Below are 20,969 nucleotides of genomic sequence, written 5' to 3' on the forward strand. Positions count from 1 at the left end.
TATCTTTCAACTGTTAACTCAAGCCCTTTGTATCTGAAAATGTCTGCTTTATCCTTATTCCTATCTGGTTAAACTCATACCAAATCATCTAATTGATGTCTATCATCTCAAATTACTGTTTTGAATTCATAGAAACCATTTTGATAGCTGCCTAAATATTATTTCCTTTAATTGTAATGAAACGCTTATCTACAAGATGCCTATGTTGTGTTCTTTAAATTGGTTGGCCATCTAGCATAAACTCTTGTATATCAGCCAAAACTTACATTTTGGTTTGTCAGTTGTTTGTCCAACCAAGAGGCCAGGTTTGTCCGCTGCGGTTCCCTGGCGCAGCAAACACCAGCGTCGGCAGACCGCCCTTTTGGGTGGTCTGTAAAGTGCCTGTGTCATTTAAAAAGCATACCTCCATAGTGACCCGAAGCAGCTTTATTTTGGCCTGTCTGTATGGGCCCATAGTTAAAGAGGTATGGATGCCTTAGTTTACATGGTAAACTATGAACTGTTCATAGGCCTGAAAATAAAAGAGTGACCAAGCCTACACATGAATGATGAAGCATTGGAGTATGCTAATGAATGAATAGAGTCTTTTGGTGGTAGGATAGATTACACCATTTCAGAAGGTAGGTATCTGATGACATAAAAATCTTCTGCGTTCAGGGAGGTGAGTACCCAATCTTCTCTGTAAGTAGAAAAAAAGGCAGAGATAGAATTTAATCCCTGACCAAGATGTACTGAAGTGTGTTTTTTTTGCCATGAGATTTTTACCACAGGTTGCAGGTTATTCAGAGGTGCATCCTCTGCTTACAAAATGGCTCAGTCCATTTTCCTATCCTATTTCCATTTCATTCCTGCTAGAGAGGCAGATCAAACCTCAGGGCTGGATTGAGTGAGTGTAGATTTCAAGTAGGAGCCAAGAACATGTCTCTATGTTTGTAGAAGAAATGCTTGAATTTATATGCTGGCCATGCTTTCCATAAGCAGTTCTATTTGAGAGGGATGTATTCTCCTGCAGTTTGGAATGACTTTCATTTGGGAGGTCTGCAGAGTTTTAATAAGCTGCAGTTGCAGAAGCACTGAATTGGACAGTAGCCTGCAGGAAAAAAATGAAACAAATTAGGATGGACAATTTATTTGTTTTGCTTTGCTTTAAATATTTTATATCTCTCATTACTAGCAACTTTAAAAACAATTTTAGCTCATCTTTACAAGCTGGGCTTGCTGTTTGGTGTTCTTTTTGTGTGTGTATTCTTGGGATTTTCTCCAAAATTACATGATGACAACAAAAAAACCCGCTTCATATAATTTGCTACGTGCAATTACAGAACAGAAGCAATGGTTTTCTAAAGCAGGGCAATGAAAAACAACAATATGTAGCTTTATTTGACAATAAATCTTGTATTTGGCAGTGAAGACTGGAATGTGATAAATTTGTATGGAAGTTACTACATCAGTAGCAGTGAATACTACCATAAAAAGACCACAATTTTTTTATTTAGAGCATTTAAAGCTAAATAAAAAGGATGAAATTTGTGCTTAAGAGATGTACAGTGTTATGTATGAAACAACAAACTGGATTCATCTTTTAATTCATTTAAAATTGCACTTATTGAACTTGCAAGGTAATAGGAGGGAACTTTTGGCTGTTTCAGCAACCCTGTCTCAATCCTGTCTATACCACTGCTTTAATTTCAGGGCTCAGAATGAATGCATGTTTGTTTATTATATTTGCATCGAGACCTTTCTGGAAGGCCTCAAATTTTGAGGTTTTAAAGTGGACAGTGTGGGTGTAGGATTATCATTTTCATCAGAAATATATATGATTGTGTCCAGAAATATATATATGATTGTAAGTTAAAAGAAAAGTTGTGTTTAAAAATATGGTGCCTGGGGAAATCCCTACAAGAAACTGGGAGTCTACAGACAAATTGCGCTAAGAATAAGAGAAATTTACATGACATCCATCAGCTTGTTATTCCTTCCTACAGTATATACAGAGATTAGAAAAGTTATTTTTTGACAACAGTTCCCAGAATCCTGATGCCAGCAGTATTACTGGCTAAATTGGTTGGGGGATTCTGAGAGTGAAAAAGTAATCCCCCCCGCTCTGTTTGTATGTATGGAAGCACCATGCAGTCGCCTGGTCATGTGGCGTTTTGTGGATGAATTTTATTTGTGTTGTGCTGTGTTAATGCTTTTTATGGTTTTTACTGGTTTTAACTATCTGCTTTTAACTTATGCTTCACTGTTTTCACTTCTGTCTTTTTAAATTATTGTAACCCGCTTTAAATCCCATTGTGAGAGAAAGGTGGGATATAAAACCTTAAATAAATAAATAAATTTGGCTTCCCTGAGCCCTGGCATCTGCTAGCCCTTCCAGTCCTTGATGCCTATGTAGGAACTGGAAATATCTGTAGATATCTGCCTGGAAGGAGCCTATTTATGGCCCCATACAGACAGGTCAAAATGAAGCTGCTTTGGATCACTTTGGAGGTATGCTGTTTAAATGATACATGCATCCTAAGACTCCGGAAGCCACACCAAAGCCACGCTTCAGTCCTAAGGAGGCTTATTTTAGCGTGTCTGTATGGGCCCATGTTCCTTTACCTAGGTACAATACTTTGAGATCTGGAACAATGATTGTTCAGGCTGGTCCTGTGGCTCTACTCCTCAGAAATGACACAAAGACCCCCTTTACATGGAAGGTGCTTGTATGAAAAGCACCTGTGGTTGAGATGTGGATAAGCTGAAGACATCCCCTCTTTTAAAGAGAGGCGGCTGGGCAGAGAGAACAAAAATGCAGGCTTGGAGAAGAAAAAGAATTAGCATGTTCAAACTTGTGGCCGTAAGTTTCCCAGAGTATCCTTGTGTGATTGGAGGATCAAAATGTTATCTTTTGCACCATGGAGCGATGGTTCAGGAAAATAAACTTCAGCACTTCATGCCTTGCTATTTGGCTATAAAGTGCTCAGGCTTTGTAGCTAGCAGTCCTCTAACACAGTCAGAGCAGACCAAGGGGCAGGGTGGGTAAGATGTAGTAGTAAAAGGGGTGTCATCTACTCCCCCCTCCAGTCTCTTCTGGAAAACTTTAACAATACTACAAGCCTCCTGTTCTAGGTTGCTTAGCTTGCTGAACAGGGCCATTCATTCTGTTGCAGGCTCCATTGGCACCTCCAAATTCAGAGTGTACCACTTCATAGCAAGGCTGTGTTACACGTAAAGACATGAAACAGGCTTTCAGTTTATTTTTAATGAAAAGCAGACACAAAAGGAGAGAAAGGATGGGAAATGTCCTTAAGGCATTCCTTTGTGCGTGTTTTTTCTAGTCAAAATGGTACCATTTAAAGAGGAAATGCTACGTCTCATTCTCCCCCACCAAATGGAAAGGCAGAGAAGCATTTCCAAAAACAATTGCCGGGATAGACTTAAATACTCCCTTCTCACCACACCGGTCAATCAAATTGGAACCCTTTATGGCTCCTTTACCTTTAAAACAGAAATTAGCAGACTTTTACATGCACCTGCCTTTTAATATCTAGTTTAGCCTCCAGAGGAAAATATGTTGGCCTCATGTACTTTCCAGTGGCATTTGGCTGACAGGTGAAACTGTATGTTGGGTTGGACTGTCCCTTGGTTTAATTTATGGTGTTTTTTTTTTTACATTTGTATAATTGTTACTCATTCAGAATCTTTACATTTTGTTAATATTTTGTAATAATGGTTCACAATAACTGGACCCATTGTTATCCTCAAGAATATAGCCATGGTTTTTTGAGTGATGTCTCAGAAAAGAAACATTTATTTAACATGCTTATTTTTCAGTATCGTACCTTTGATAAATTTTATTTAGTTTGTTTGTTTTTGTTTTTTAGGCTGTGGAATCGATATTGTATTTGTCGAACAAATACATTGAATTACAAAGAGTTTTTGCAGTATCTTGGCTTAAATTTGGATAAAAAGAAGAAAAAAATTACAAAAAATCAAGATTTAGGTAGGCATATGCAAGGGGATTGGGTAACAGTATTGAAATATGACTTTATTAAGATTGAACAAAATGTTGCTTCTTAGATTTTCATTTAAAATATAAGGCCTAGAGCATTTAAAAGAATTGGCATCCAACATGTTCTGTACCGTAAGTGGGCAATATGTGGCCCTGCAAATGTTCCAGCCAGCATAGACAATTGTGAGAGATGATAAAAGTTGTAGTCAGCAGCATTGGAGGGACACAGGTTGTTTGCTCCTGCTATATAAAATTGCAACATTTTGAAAAGAAGAGTAATCATTTAAACTAGTGACTTTCTTTCTGCATTGAACCCTTTGCTTACACTGATTTGTGTAACAAAGAATCTGGATTCTGTACAATACACAGGAAAGGGCTCACTTTTACATTTTTATAGCATTGTGACCAAGGTTGCAAGGTCTCGCTATTACTACCCACAAGCTGAGATCTTTGTTCAGCAGGGTATATATGAGTGTACCATTTCAGATTGCTAGCTGTGAGCTCATCTATTTGATTTTAGTTGTGTTTGGAGAAACATTTTGCACAGAGTAAACTTGCACTAAAAGAAGAATGTTAGATTTCAAATTTTCTCCTTGAAACTTTGTTCTCTGCGTGGAAATGTGTGTGTGTGGCAGAGACATTCAGTTATGTGAGCATCCTCTCCTGCAGAAATCTGAAATGTTTGTCTGGTATTATCTATCTGAAAGCCAGTGTGGTGTAGTGGTTTGAGTGTTTGAGTGTGACTCTGGAGACCAGGGTGCAAATCCTCAAATGGCCATGGAAATCCCCTGGGTAAGTCACACTCTCTCAGCCTCAGAGGAAAGCAAAGCAAGCCCCTCTGAACAAATCTTGCCAGTAAGACCCTGTGATAGGTTCTTCACTTTCAGGTTGCCATAGTTTGATAATGACGTAAAGGCACATAATAACAACAACAATCTGTCTGATAAATGAGGATGCCTAACTCACCGTGCAGCTGATTTGTGATATGGGGCTGGGAAGCAATGGTGTTATGTCTCCTCTGGTTCCCAGCGTCCTCTTCTGTACGCTGTCTGGAAATGCATTTCACATACAGTACTCACATTCAGTCTCCATAAGTCTTACAACTGCTTGGCAAGGATGGCCAGCTTGATTGTTTACTGTATTTAGGCAGGCCTCCCAATAACATGTGACTCACAGAAATAAAAGTAAAAGATGTAACATAAAAATATAATGTGATTTTAAAAAAACAAATAGCATCTATTATTCCCTGATAGTGGGCAAAAAATAAAATCATTTGCACAGTAAAACAGAAAGCAATAATTAAGAGCCTTGATAATAAAACTGTAGCATATTTAAGAGGCTGTAGTGAATAAAAGGATCTTCATCTGCTGCCATAATGACCGTAGAAAAGGTATCAGGTGAGACATTTGTGGGGGGCTATTCCATAACCAAGGAGGCACTAACAAAGAACATACCCGCATAGTAACATTAGCCTTGCTTCATTCAAGCACTTGCATTTAGAAGAAGGACCCTGCAAAGGATCTTAAGATTCAGGCTTCATTATAGCTAACAGAACATAGGTGAGACTTAAGACATTATTGTGACAGATGTATCATAAAATATTATAGGGACTAATGCATCTTTAGATAATATGTGAGGTTGTCTAGTTACTCTGAATCAACTAGCTTGAGTTGTCTCTATGGAAGGGTCTCTTGATTAAAAGTCTGCACCTTTGAGTTTCTTGTGCATCTTTGAAATAAACAAATAGTTTCCCAAGCTGATACCTAAACCAGAGACCTCTTTGCTCAGATCCTTCTGCAAAATATTCCAGTTTCTGTACTTGTTCTTTCTCCTTTCTCTAACATTCAATGGATACTTGAACTCCAGAACTTTAAACTGCAAAGTCTCCATATATTTTGGCATTACTATAATAAAATTATTATTAAAGAACAAAATGTAGAGGTAGGAAGCAAAAAGAAGAATCTTCAGTGAGGACCATCTGGGAGGGAAATTGAGGGGGCTGAGCTGAATGTGACTGCTATGTTAAGATAGCTTGCAGAAATGGGCCAGATCCTCAAGGAAATAAGGGCTTTCATTTAACTCCCATTGAAGCTGTTGAGCACAGAAAATATCTTGTGAGAAGTTCTCCAGAGGCTGTAGAATCAAATGCCATACTCCAATCTTGCCAGTCTCCATACTAATAGAATATCAGGACTTGATAAGAAAAAGTTATAGAAGGGCGGAGTTGATTTTATTTTACTTTTAAAAGTAAAATCCCCAGGGAACACTTATATGAAACTTTCATGTAATTTGCTATGTTACAGAAGAGAAACATTTCCATTTTAAAAAGAATTGAGTTCTCAAACTACTTAATTGTTTAAATTTGGTCTTTAAGGATTTCCTTAAGGAAATTTTGAATGCCGGTGATGGCAAGCATTTATCCATGTTGGTGCATGGATAATACAGTATTATCAGTGTAAGGAAAACCTGTTTTTTTGGAGAGGCGTTCTAGATTAATCAGAGTTGTTTTTTTCTGTTACTGAATGCTAATTAAGAATACTAATAGCAGTTTTACTAATCTGTAGTTTTCCTTAACAGAGCAGAAACAGGATGAGCTGTCAGAAAAAAAGAAAAGTGAATCAAAGTTACTCTCACCTGTGACACCTGCATATAATCTGACAAAAATCCATCTAGATGCCACTGCGAGGCGTTTTAGAGAAAAGGTGAACTCTTTGATACTGCTTTCATTCACCAAGGGAGGACAAGTGGCTGCCATGTTGAAGTGCTGGGAAATTTCTTCACCAGTTCAAATGTCTATGCTCATTTTAGTCATTTTGAACTTTGTTTTTTTTATTTCTGACAAACATTTTGCCCATGCCAGCACCATGCTTTTGGGACAAGGCACTTAAGGACATGGCGATTGGGCAGGTTCAGACATTTTGGGAGCAAATGGCTCATCTGGACACATATTTGTTTGGTTTTAGCTCAGAGTGAAGTACCATAATGGCCTTGGATGCCCTGACTGATGACCTACTCTGGTGAAAGACAAAAAGGGTGCTCCCTTGTTCATCCTCCTAGATCCCTCAGCAGCTTTTAATATCTTCATTCATGGTATTCTGTAGGACCAGTTTTGCAATATAGAAGTAGGAGGCACTGTGTTATGTTGGTTCTGTTCCTATCTGTGAGGCTGGTTCCAGAGAATGGCATTTGTATATAGCTCCATTAGGGTGCTCCATTAGGATGTTATTCCACATTGTCCCCTATGCTGTTTAATATCTATTGTTTCTGGGTAAGTAGTTATGATCATAGAATCATAGAGTTGAAAGAGGCCTCAAGGGCCATCCTGTCCAAGCCCCTGCCATGCAGGAATACATACTCAAGGCACCCCTGACAGATGGCCATCCAGCTTCTGTTTAAAAATCTCCAAAGAAGGAGACTGTGCCACATTCCAAGGGAGTGTTTTTCACTATCAAACAGCTTTGATGGTCCATTAAAAGGCAACAAATTTTCATTTCTACAGTTTTGGTTAAAATCCAACATTAATTATGCTTAACTTCAGTACCACTCAGTTAAACGGATCTATGCCTACATTTGATTAATAGAGAGTCCACTCTGTTTTCACCCACAGTTCTGAAGTACTATGATTCTATACTTACTTCTATAGTGCTCTTTTAACCCCTACACACTTCAACATTTTCCATTCCATTGTATGATCTTAATGATTTGTTTTAATAACCTTATTCATGGTACTAATGATTCCAGCAAGAAGTTCTTTTGTTAATTTGCATTGTGAACTTTGAGTAAAATGTAATAGGAAATGATTATCCTCCTTTTGAAGCTCAGCTGCCTTGTCACTTGTATCTTTATATTAGAGAAAACTATAGTCTAGTGGAATTACCAATAACATTTGTTGATCAGAGCATACAGGACATCCTTTATGACCATCTCTAACAGAAGAGAATTTGAAAATTTTAAAAGAATATACTTATAGTCTCAAAAAGTTTCATAAATACGATAATCTTAACAAGAAAACAACTGTATTCTTTGCAGCTGCGTTCTTCAGCCTATGAAAATATTGTGAAAGCTTTCAGAGCGTTTGATGTTGGGCGAAGTGGATTTGTTACTTTGGAATATTTGAAATCAGTTCTTAACACTTTTGTGTTTCCAGTACGAAGTGATGTCTTTCAAGAGCTGATGAATAGGTAAGTACCATGCTTTGGACCTATTCTGCCACTGCAGCTCCATGATCCCCCTCCTTATTTTGTGGATGTTGTATTCATAATGCAGCATAATCTTGACATAATTTACAATTTTTGGTGTATAGAATTTAGGGACCATTTTACAGATTTTTTGTGATGAGGTTACTGTACTTGAAAGGTTTGGGTCTCCTGCTCCCTCATTAAATATGTAAACACTCTTCCCCAAATAGCTCTCTCCAGCACCACATCTCAAAATTTACAAGTTCTATAACATAGTATAATTTCCTATAGTATATACCTATGTTACAGAACTTGTTCACGTCACTCAAGAAAATGGAAAGCTATTGGGAGGGAAATGGGAACCAAGTTACAGACAGGATTTAGTCTGCAATTCTTACACTGGCAGTGTTACTGAATTTTACTGTGCTACATCTATATAGATGTATATAGCTTTGTACAATTGGTGATGGCAATTCTCTGAAGTAAGTAGACATGTGTACAGGCCAGCCAAAATACTCAGCTGTCTGAGGCAAAGTATTTTATTTTATTTATTTCCAGGATTTATATCCTGCCTTTCCCCCACAGTGGGATTCAACAAACGGTACAGTGATAACAAATAAACAACAGTTTGCTGCCTTTCTTTCGTCACTAGATCGGTTGCCTTAGCTGGCTACCTTGCTCTCCGTAATGCTACAGCTGGCCTTTAATGTAGCCTTTGGGAAGAACTGGTGTTCTGAGGAAGGAACAAATACAAAGCATTTTACAGAAGGCTATCTTGGAACTTTTACTTATATATTTACACATAATAATAATAATAATAATAATAATAATAATAATAATAATAATAATAATATTTATTTCTATATCGCCCGGTGGCAAAGCCAATCTGGGCGGTGAACAACACTTAATTTGGATGCCACACTTAAATATTGCCAGAATATTTATCATTCAGTTTTGATGCTGCTGAAGAAAAGTGGGCCAGGATTGAGGGCAGAAAAAGAATTTGATGGCATTTTATCTTATTAACTTCTTTGAAGTCTTTGCTGCAGACTTTACACATTTAAAAATAATTTAATAAGAATAAAAAAATAATAGCATATTAGCTCCCCTGGTCTTCCTTTGGGAAGGGAAAGTGGGGTGCAAACACGAAATGGAATGCAATAAAAAGTTAAGTACTTTAATAAGATAGAATGTGTCAGTTTAGATGGGATTTTAGAAGTAAAAGAAAAGAATGAGCTGTGAAAATCAGTCCACTACTCATTTTGTGGCCCTCGGTAGTTTAAATGGCTCACTGCTAATAAACATTTTATACTAGTGAGTGTTGAGGGAGAGTCTGAATCTGCCATGACCTTATTACAGTGTACATTCACCAAATAAATCATAAATGACTTCAAGTAATTCACAACCAGCTGTAGTGATGATCAATGACTGCTTTTCAGAAATTATTGCTGCTACCGTTCTGTTGCTACATTTAAAAAAAAATGCTCTTAAATGCAAAGGCAAAATGGTGACGATGTCTGCTTGTGCTTTTCCATAGGGAACTTTCTTTCCTTCTAAGCATGAGAAAGTACACTGTCATTTTAATGATGCCATAAACAGAAATGTCTTTGCTGCAACTGCTTTATACATTCAGGTGATAGTGCCTAAATAATGTAAATCCAAAGTTGCAGTGCTATGAATACAAAGATCATCCTCAGTGTAGTGATGCAGGAATGAAACACACAACTAGCTTTCTTGGGATTAAAAATTAATCCTTTGGAAAAGATTTAAAGGAGTTTTTTTGTCCTCTGCTCAAAAGGTATTCAATACATAACGCACCCTACTTTTAAATATTTCTCACCTTTTACATAGTTGGGAACATTTGTAAAATTTATTATATGAATGTAACATTTATCCATAAACATTTTATTGCTGTCTCTTTCTTGACATTTTTATAGTGTAAAATCTGAAATTGTGTATGATCAGTGCAATGTATGTTTTACTGGAGGATGGTCTAATATTACATGCATATTTTTAAAAATAGTATTAATCATCATATACAGGTTGAGTATCCTTTATCCAGAATTCCAGAATCCATAGTACTCCAAAATTCAAAATGTTTTGACCTACAACACAAGAAGCATAGTATGTACCTGTACTCTATTTGTGAAGCTGGGGAGAGACGAGGCTGAAGAGAGATGTGAGGATGTATGAAATGTCAGGAATCTATGCTTCCTTCCATTTAATAGATCTTCATTCTCTCTCCAGCTTCATCATGCTTCATTACGTATATGCAAATACAGGTATTCTAAAACCCCAAAAGGTCTGAAATATGAAACACTAGTCCTAGGCATTTTGGATAAGAGCTACTCAGAAACACCTCTGTTCTCAGGCATTTTGGATAGGAACTACTCAGCGTGTAACAATTCCCTTGCACATTATGTGCCTTTTCACCACTATAATTGATTTACCCTTGATTTGTAAAACCAAACAACCATGAAAAAGCTGAGATTAAAGCAGCAAAGCCCCCATTCCTTTCACAGGGCACACTCAGTTAAAGTTGGTCATCTTTCAGTTAGGTACAAGGATTTAGACTAGAGTTTTGTCTCCTTTACCAGACACTCAAAGGTAAGCTTACCAGTCAAACACAATATTTTAAAACAGTCTGTTGTTTTATTGATCAGATTTGGAATAAAAATTTCCAAGAATATGGCTTGGGAAAGATTTTTAGATAAGTTCCAAGACCCCTTGACATTTGATGAGAGCCAGACATCTCCTACAAGAAAACAACTCAGGTAAGATCATTCGCTGACCAGTGGTCTTGGCCTGTGGTTCCATTTAAAAAGTCCTTCTACAGTGTACATCACATCACATAGTATTGTTGTACATATTGATTGGCAGCATTCCACTAGAAATGAAGACAGAGCAGATTCAGTCCCATGACAAGTTCTTGGAAATGCACCTGTTGCATTAATATTTTACATTTTTAGGTATATATTGGAAACCTAATAAGAGTTTACTAAAAATATGATGTCTACAAGGTCCAAGAAATAATGTAGAATAGACTCCATGATATTTTTTCTACTTTCATGCAGTTTCATAGGTTTTCTGCACACATTCTAAATCTAGGCACAATCAGTGCTTGGAGATGGAGGCACATGCTAGAATTGTACCTACTAGACTAGCTCCCCATATGCAATCTGGAACTCAAGAACATGCTTTTCTGAAACGAGTTATCCTACTTTTCAGCCAGACCATATATTTTCCCTATCTTCTGTTCTTTCATGGAAATTTGCTTCACATTTTGGCAAACATATTTTGTACTTCTATAAACATCCCAAAATAAATTATGTTTAGATATAATGATTTCATTTGAAATGAGTCTAAAACCTTTGTTTTCTGTAGCATACAAAAAGGATTTATGGGCTAATGTCTCATTAAATTAGTGCTATAACAACATCTCTGCTATGTCTTTATTTCAAAGTCTTTTTCTTACAGTAGCTCTATTTTTCTGAACAGAGCTGCCAAAGCAATAGCTGCATTTCTCTATTCTTACTGTGCTGTTAATGCACAAGCAGTAGATATTCCATCTCTCTGCTTCTGATTCACCACTGAGGAATTTCCATCCTACTTTTTCGCATGGTAGTTAATCATACCAGCAACATATACTGAGTAAGACTACTAGTCCTTCTTTCCCTGTATTGTTGGCTGGCAACCATTCGCTTCGGTTTTAAAGCAAAGGCTGGATGACCATCTGTTGGGGATGCTTGGCAGGGGGTTGGACTGGATGGCCCTTGTGGTCTATTCCAACTCTATGATTCTGTGAAACTAAAATGTTTTCTAGTTCTAGCTGGGACTGAACTAGGGACCTTCTGAGTTCAAAACACTGCTGGAAATTTTGGTTATCTAATCACTTCTTCCTCCCTACAGAAGCAGAAAGTTGGATGAAGATGTGTCTGGTGACCGAATTCTCATAAAACTGCACGAACATATCCAAGATGCCTATTCCTCCCTCAAGAAAGCCTTCCTTACACTTGACACAGTGAGAACAATTCTTTTAAAACAATTTAAACATACTTTTTGAACATTCTTTGCCCGCTATCAGTCAGTATAACATTCTGGTAGTCACCGTAGCCTTCTAGAACCTTCTCATATTTTTTCCTTGGATCCTGTGGCTTCAGCTGCACTAATTTGCCTTGACGTAATGACCTGTATGTAATAACCCACAAGGGAGCAGCCAGAAGTATTGTGATGGAAACACTAATAAGGGTACACTTGGAGCAGCACTTACCAGAGAGAAATGGCAGAACCAAAGCACTGCTAGTCTAATAGGGAGGATATACAGTAGTTAAATTCAGATTATCTGATTACTTTGAGTAATTTTAATCAAACTGAATTTAATTTACTGCATTAATCCCAGTACTTTTGTACTCATTGGTCAAATCACTAAAAACTTGGAATATGATTGTGAGGAACTAGTGTAACAGTGCCTTCTTGATTTACTTCTATCTCTATAAATTTAAAGTGCATAGATTTATTTTTAAAATAAATAAAAAATAAGTAGAAGTTTCACAAAAACAGCTTTGGAATATCTGTAGAAGGATATAAAATTCTCTCGAGAAGGTTGTGTCCTGTGTTCTGCTGGACTAGATTTAATTATTCGTTATTCTTTCTGGCTGCCTTTTAAATAGCTGGATCATATTCTTAGTTTCTTGTTCTTTTGAGTAAATGTAGACATTTTTGCATCCCACAGATGTCTAATTTGTGTAAATTATTGTGTTAAAAATCTGAAATATTTTGAAGTTTCAGAACAAGTCACACAATATCAGGAATAAGATGATTTTATGAATATTTTTGGCAGCATTTAAAATATTCTCTTCCTTTGCTGATTTTTCAGAATACAGTCAAATATATAGGCTAACATTCAAATGTATTAGCCTATATTTTGTCCTCTGAAATGATTCTGTCCTTAGTATACATATAGTCCAACCTGGTAGCATGTGGCACCATCACATTGGCCATGTGTTCCCTGATTGACTAGGATTATCCATGTGACCAGTCCAGGAAGCAGTATGCTGAAACTGAATTGAGGTTTGCGCATAGATAGGATTCAGATGATAACCATGGACATTGGTAGGAATTATATATAATGAGTAACTAGAAGCCTGCCTTAATTTTTTTTTACTATTTATGATGTGGTATGATACTTTATTGTGCAAGCGACGTCAAGTCTGATCACCTAATCTGAGGGGAGCCAAAGGGTCTTGGTCTATAAAATGAGATGGTAGAAAAATAATGACCTCTTTTGGAGGAGAACTGAAGGATAACAGTTCACTATTAAATAACTAATTAATGATCATGTATGTGGAACCATTTGGGAGTAGGGTCAGATTCATCATCCCATCTCTAGATGATGTGCTTGATAGACATTCTTCCTGGCCTTTCCCAGAATGTTCTCATCCAACATTTGCAAATGTCAAATGGCCAGATTTGCTTTTTTCTACATATGAAGCTCTGCCTCAGAATGTAAAATGGAACAGGAACAGGAAAGGGCATGTCTTTATAGAGAGCATGAATTTTCTTTTCCATTAGTGAACAGCAAAGTGGGGCTTTGCAAGAGAGTACCCAACAGGCTAGAGGTCTAACCCCATTTTATATAGTGTGGCTGTGTGACATAGTAAAAGTGCATTATCCAGGTGATCACCTATCCCTATGATGCTAGAGGGGAAAAAGAGGAGATGGGCACACATTCATCTATCCCTGTTGCAACTTATTTTATGTGTGCTTCTAGTTTATAGAATGAAATTGGATATAATCTCTTGTTAATAATCTTCTCATCTCAATTGTCCATGATCCACAGCCTGTCAATTATCTCTAGACTACAGAGGTGTGTTATGGGATAAGACAGGTAGATAATTGCTGGTTGAATGGTTTCCCATTTTGTAGAGGGTTGTTTGAGTGTCAGAGAGTGTAAGAAGGATGATCACTTGTAAAGAAGGCTTCACCATTTTGAATATAGCTTTGTGATACGTGAACTGTTCAATTGACAGTGCTGTTTTCCACTCCCTATGGTGGCCAGGTATAATTTGTTGTTATTTCAATTTGCTACCTACGGTTCTTAAAAATTATATGGTTCATATTTGGCTTAACTGAGAAAATAATAAACTAGAGGGAAAATTAAAGCCTGCATAGTCTAGATGGCACCAGCAAAATGAGCTGTGGGCATACCTTCAGAATTCCTACTGGCATGTTTATTATGGATTTTTATATAAATGCTGGATTCCAATTCATATGATACACACTTACATAAAAATTTATCTGTTTTTCACCCACACTGGCGACATAAATTGTGCAGTAAATCCCTCAAAAAAGAGAGAATTGTCCTAACAATTTACTAAATAGAGCTCTCTTGTTTCTCACTCCACGGTGTGTAATCATAGCACATAGCATATTAAGTCACTCATTCAAATATAAGATTAAATCCCACTGATATTTCAGTTATAAAGACTTTAATGAAGAACAAGAAATATTCAGGATAAGGGAGCTTTAGCTATGAGAAATGTAGGGCTCATTCCTTCTACCTGGTGGCCTCCATATGAGTGCTCCAGGATGACGTGGCATTGCTATCGGATTTAGGCAGCATTCCTGCAAAGGCATCTCTTGTGTAAACTGGCGCTTCTAAATGAAGGCAGTCTGGCATCAGCTAACAAGAGCCATGGAAACAACTCCAGTATGGAGGTATCAAATTCACATAAATTATGCCTGTATAAGTGCTGTCAAGCCCAACGATTCCTTCCTCACCCAAGACAGTCAAGTGTGAGTGCAGGGAGGCATTGCCCTTCTAGTGTGAGTGTTTTATAATATCCACAGTAAATCTTTCTTGTTGTGTGCCTTCAAGTTGTTTCTGACCCCTATGGTGACCCTAAAGTAAACCTATCATTGGGTTTTCCCGGCAAGGTTTGTTCAGAAGGGGGTGGCCTATGCCTTCTTCTGAGGCTATTATTTGACCTGTTCAAGGCACATGAGTTTATTTTTTGATTTTTCAGAAGGTGTTTTGCCCGGTCTATTGAATTGTTTTGAGACAAGCAGGTTCATATGTACTGGCTCCTGTAGCCTCATCAATTTCAAAGATTAGCCTTGTGTGTATCCTTGGCTAGCCTTGGGTAGCATCCAAATATCATGCCTCCCTCTCAAATTTTGGTAAATGCCAAACATTTATTCCAAATAAAGTGGACCCTTCCCATTCACTGGGATTTGGTTCTGGCCCCCTACAGATGGCCAAAAAGAAAAAAAGAAAGAAAAAGAGTACTAAAAAAGGTAAAGGTAAAAGTATTCCCCATTGACAAAGTTCTCAAGTCGTGTTTGACCATAGGGGGTGGTGCTCATTTCCGTTACTAAGCCAAAGAGTCAGCGTTGTCAGAGACTACTCTGGGATCATATGGCCAGCATGATTGCACAGATCACTGTTTACCTTCCCACTGGAGTGGTACCTATTTATCTGCTAGCATTTGCATGCTTTTGAACTGCTAGATTGGCAGAAGCTAGGACTAGTGACGGGAGCTCACCCCATCATGTGGCACCCGAGCCTCGAACTGCCAACCTGCTGATCTTGCAATCAGCAGAGTCAGTGTCATAACCACTTGCCCCATATTATTCAGTGGCAGTGACGTGCACATGGATGCTTTAGCATGTCCATGTCCATGCACCAAAGTTGAATCAATTAAATCTGCAGGGTCTACTGTACTCCAGGGACAAAGTTATTGTGGAGTAGTAATTTGAAAATGGCTCCTGATAAGTGAGATGAGTGGCTCGTGCAAAACTGAGATGTCAAAAGAAATGTTTTAGTTTTTGCCTAAAAGCCAAGTTGAAGCTGGCTTCCTGTTGAGCCAAGGTAATGAATAGTTAGCTTACCTTATCTTTCCTGAATATGCCTCTATAGAGCTGCAGAACTGAGTGGAATAGCTCATTCCGCACCTGGTACTGCAGTATCAGAAGAGTCAGTATGGCTCATGGCAGTCTCTTAAATGTAACTGTAGTTTGCAGGCCAGAAACCAGGCTTCTCAGATTCACCAGAGAATGGTAGTTCTCCTTCTGGTCCTACCAGAGAACAGAAAACAGTTTCTGGGCACTGCAACCTCATTTGATTGCTGACCTGCCCCCCTGCTTCTATATGTTCACTTGGTTGCAAGTAAACATTCTATTTGAGTTCAATGTGGTTTTACTGTTTTAATTCTTACTGCTGCTTATGCTTTCCACCTGTCATAAATTTGTCAGTGGCATTCATTTTGAGGTAAATGGGTTTGGGGGGGATGGAACTTGGACACTCATCTTCTCCAAGTTTCCAGATCTCCTTAAGGCAGAAGTGGGCAACTGGGGTACTGGCCAAGTTTGGCCACTTTATCTCAACAGGCCATAATGTCCCCAAACCAGATGAAAAGTATCTGGGTTTCTGCCGTGTAAGTGATCAGATGCAGTTTCTAATGTTAGTTTCCGATCTGGGATTTTTGGCTGGTTTCCTTAGGGTGGAATAAGGCAACATTTAATCTCTTGGTGCATTTTTTTACCACCACCCCCCTAATTTGGTTTGGGGCTTCATAGCTGCAAAATGGGGTTGGAGCTTCATGTGTCCCACCAGCCACACTTTGTTCACCTTTGCCTTAAGACACTTCGGAGGAAAAACCTTCAGGAATGTCCTATTACAGTGATGGCGAACCTATGGCACGCGTGCCAGAGGTGGCACTCAGAGCCTTCTCTATGGGCACATGTGCCATCATCCCAGCACAGAGTTTGCCAGTGTTTGTTATTAGAAAGCCAGAGGGACATGGCACTTTGCAATAAATAAGTGGGTTTTGGGTTGCAATTTGGGCACTCAGCCTTGAAAAGATTCACCATCACTGTCCTATTAGATGTGCTTGGTTGGCAGAGGAATCATGTAGTGATGTCTAGATCCATATTTGACAAAACATCAACCTGTGAAGTAGGGATAAATTGCATTCTCCAATTCTCACATCTTTGACAAGAAAGGATGTCATGAAATGGCAAGACACGGTATTGAAAAAGATTTCAACCGCCAGTAATTTATTTTCATTTCATAATTATTTTATGGAAATTTCATGAAGGGATTTTTTCATAAAACACACTATATTTTCTCTGTAAACAACATTTTAGTTCAAAAATATATCCTGTATGAAATATTGTCTTTGTTTAAAGAAATTATGTTTGAACCATTTTTGAAATTTGTAGTCTTTGAACTCCTTTGTGAAGTTTTTACAAAAAAATCTAGAGTTGAAGAAATAATTGAAAAATGAGGAAAAAAAATAATGTATTCTTCCCAGGTAGATAGAAGGCCTTCTATATCTTCCATTTTTATGTGAACAAAGTGAAGATTTACATTCCTACAGTGAACAAATTCTTTGCTGTGTGGCACCTGACTATTGCAAAATTGAGGGAGTAGGATGCTGGAGCACAACCAGATTAACAAGAGTCTGAGAGTTGAATTAAAGAACTTTGCCACCATCTGGAAACTACCGCTGGTGTGTGCAGCTGATTTCTGCAAGGGATAGAACTTAAAATACTGTGGATTTTAAAAGAAAGTATACCGTCATTTGTTGCTGTTTAGTTTTATAAATATAATTTATTAAAAGAGATGAAAGAGTAATGTGTCATATTTCGTCAGCACACTGCTTTTTATTTACTTTGGAATTTGATTTTTAATTATAGAGTTTTAAATGGCCCGAACCCCTCAAATTGCCCTCCATGATAAGCAACATTTTAGCAGTAACAAATAAACATGGCTCATTATACTAAAAAAAAATCATTTAGTATTGCTCTTAAAAATCATATGTGTTGTGCCACAAAGTAATTCAGTACAGGTAACTTTGCTATTTTTTCTGCTTGGGGATGGAATGGGGGGGAAGTTATTTTTTCTGAGACTACCATGGCTATGCAAAGAAACTGTGCTTTCAGGAGACTAGGGCCTGTTACAGACTACCAAAATAAAGCTGCTTCGGATCTCTTTGGAGGTATTCTGTTTAAACGATGCGTGCATCCTAAGAGTCCAGAGGTCGCACCAAAGCCACGCTCCAGTCCTAAGGACTAGAGTGCAGCTTTGGTGCAGCTTCCGGATTCTTAGGACCCATGCATCATTTAAACAGCATACCTCCAAAGAGACCCAAAGCAGCTTTATTTTGGCAGTCTGTAACAGGCCTAGGAGATTATGAAAAATACTTCTCTAAGTAATACCATTCCTGTTTCCTGTTTCTGAGGGATAAGCTTCATACATTTCTTGGATAAGGATGCTTGATCTCCTTGTGGACTAAAGTATCAGTAGCTGATTTTGGGGAAAGGAGCATTTTCTTTGCAGTTGCTACAGGGTTGTTGGCAGTGGGAGAGCTGACAGGCTAAATCACCTTCAAGGTGGAACAAGACTGTGGACCATGGGGTTCTGATTTAGTGTAAGGGTGGGTTCTGGCCTAATGATTACAATCACACCTCCATTCTCATGGACTCGAGATCCGTGGTCTTGAATATCCATGGAGAGGTGACCTCCATTAATTTCAATGGGGCGCATCCCTTGTGCACTTGCAGGCACACATCCCATTCAAGCCTATGGGGTTTGAATATCTGCAAGTCTCTATTTTTACAGGGGTCTGAAATGGACCCTCCATAAAAACGGAGGGCTGGCCGTATATTCCTATCGGCTTTAGTGCTTCTGTAGGCCCCTAGGACACAACGTCTTAAGATATAAGGCTATCCACCTGAAGATGAAAACAGTAGTCCAAGAATAATGTTTTAGCTGTCACGACTACCAGATGACCCAGAATAAGTCTAGAATAATTCAAGAGGGGGAAAATCTGTTCATTATAGATTGAAGTCTCCATAGTATTGTTTTTTTATCCGAATAAACTCCTGAAATTGTTGTTGCTTTAAAACATATTTATCTTATAAACTTTTCAAAAGTTGTCTTACAGTAAAAAAACAATAACCTACCCATGGATTTCTACTATTTTCATATATCACTGGGAAATGGTTAATTCATTCCATTTAAAGAAGGAAAGACTGCTCTGGTGGGCAGCAGCATAATTACAGTGGACCCTTGTTATACGCTGAGGTTTGGTTCCCAGATCCCCTGTTGATAACAAAATCCGTGGATGTTCAAGTCCCATTAAATATAATGACATAGCAAAATGGTGTCCCTTATAAAAAATGGAAAATCAAGGTTTGATATTTGAAATTGATATTTTTTTGGAACATTTTCAAACCGTGGATGCTTGAATCCATGTATAAAAAAATCAGTGTATAAGAAGGGCTGACTGTATTTGTCTTTCCAAATAACATCTCAAGAAGCTGTGAAACATTTTCTTCATATTTTATTGAGCTGATTTGAAGGGTCTTTGCTGAGGACTCCTGCCTTGAATTTTGGGGACTTGGAGGAGGACAGATGAGATTCAGAAAGGGTCTGACACAGAGGGACATTTATGACCTGTGGGGTTTTTTTGTGTGTTTTCTTTGCTTTTTGCAGTAACAGTAGTTCTAGCAATAGGGACTTGGCCACCATGTTGTTTCCTCTAACAAAACATATTTTTTTCACATTGTGGAAGGAAACTAGCATCCAGCATGCACACAAAAAGCAGTAACCCATTTACACTACTGAATTATAGTACTGTGATTTTATTAGCCATGGTTTCATTCTGTGGAATCCTGGAATTGACAGTTTAAAGAGGGGCATTTAGGATTCTTCCAGAAGGCGCTAGTACCTCACTAAATTACAAACCCAGGATTCTAAAGGATGCAACCATGATAGTTAAAGTGGAATCATAGTGCTATAATGATGTAGTGCGAATGGGTCCCAGATTGCACAGGATGGGATAGCTGGATAAATTTCTGTTGTGAAATGAACAGGTCTTCCAATTCACTTCCTGTGAATGGCATGGCAGGCATTTTTCTTCAGCAAGCAGCAGAGCCAATAATTGGGTTTCTTCTGCATCTTGTTTTCTGCATCTTGTTTACTATCAACTTGTTTATCATCAACTTGTTTACTCTTTCCACTTCTCTCTTCCAGATGATTTAATGCAATAACATCAGTCTCCATGGAAAATGGTTAAAGAACAGAAATAGTTTTGCAAAGCTATTATCTCTTGGTTAGAAAATAAGTATCTTCAAACTCACTATGAAGTAAATTGTTTGCTGCCTTATTACAGTGGCTCTGACTCTCTGTGGGAGAGCAAAAGCAAACAAAAAGTATCATGTGTTCACATTGTCCCATGCATATGAATCGAGGTGGGGATGCAGAGAGCCGCAGGGAGGAAAACCACAAATAGCTGGAGACTATGAGCTCTGCTCCCTCCATCACAGCAGTAGGATGGCAAGGAGGGCCATGACAGAAACCATTTCCTTCCACTCTCTTAGGACTTTTTGCTTTTCTTCATGCAGCAACATTGCCGAGGCATAAACAGTTTGAAATCTCTCTTTCTCTTCACTCCTAGCTGCATCATAACATTTCTGGAGGGATAAACTAGATGTCATATTATAGTACACAGAGTGTAGGAAAATCCTACTTTTTTTCTTTTCAAATTGTTAGGAAAGGCAGAGAGACTTCCCCAGCTCTGGCCTGCCACATGAGGCTAGAACCCCACCAGCCATTATCCTCCTCCCCATTTACCCCTATAGAATAATGCCCAGTCCCTCTTGTGGAAGTACCTCCTTTCACATTAGCCATTGCATGTATGAGGTGGTGGAGGGTAGAGAGCAATACATAGTTGGCAAGAGAGTGAAGAGTGAAGAGAGCGAAGCCTCCCCTACCCATGCGCAATCAG

The 20,969-nt window shown here is 38.2% G+C and overlaps 1 protein-coding gene and 1 long non-coding RNA gene across 6 annotated transcripts in view; both read left to right on the plus strand.

Annotated features, from left to right (window-relative positions):
- Positions 1–20,969, plus strand: part of LOC121931194 — a 972,450-nt gene that overhangs the window by 703,712 nt on the left and 247,769 nt on the right. The gene's annotated exons all lie outside the window — the stretch shown is intronic.
- Positions 1–20,969, plus strand: part of EFCAB6 (EF-hand calcium binding domain 6) — a 132,324-nt gene that overhangs the window by 21,152 nt on the left and 90,203 nt on the right. For 3 of the 4 annotated variants that reach the window (XM_042468618.1, XM_042468619.1, XM_042468621.1), the window contains 5 exons: positions 3,870–3,988; positions 6,575–6,699; positions 8,027–8,178; positions 10,839–10,949; positions 12,085–12,196. In XM_042468618.1, coding sequence (XP_042324552.1) covers positions 3,870–3,988; positions 6,575–6,699; positions 8,027–8,178; positions 10,839–10,949; positions 12,085–12,196 — 619 coding nt within the window. The remainder of the gene's footprint in view (positions 1–3,869; positions 3,989–6,574; positions 6,700–8,026; positions 8,179–10,838; positions 10,950–12,084; positions 12,197–20,969) is intronic. The other variant, XM_042468620.1, reaches the window with a different exon arrangement.

The sequence above is a fragment of the Sceloporus undulatus genome, chromosome 5 (assembly GCF_019175285.1).
Source record: "Sceloporus undulatus isolate JIND9_A2432 ecotype Alabama chromosome 5, SceUnd_v1.1, whole genome shotgun sequence".
Classification (NCBI taxonomy): domain Eukaryota; kingdom Metazoa; phylum Chordata; class Lepidosauria; order Squamata; family Phrynosomatidae; genus Sceloporus; species Sceloporus undulatus.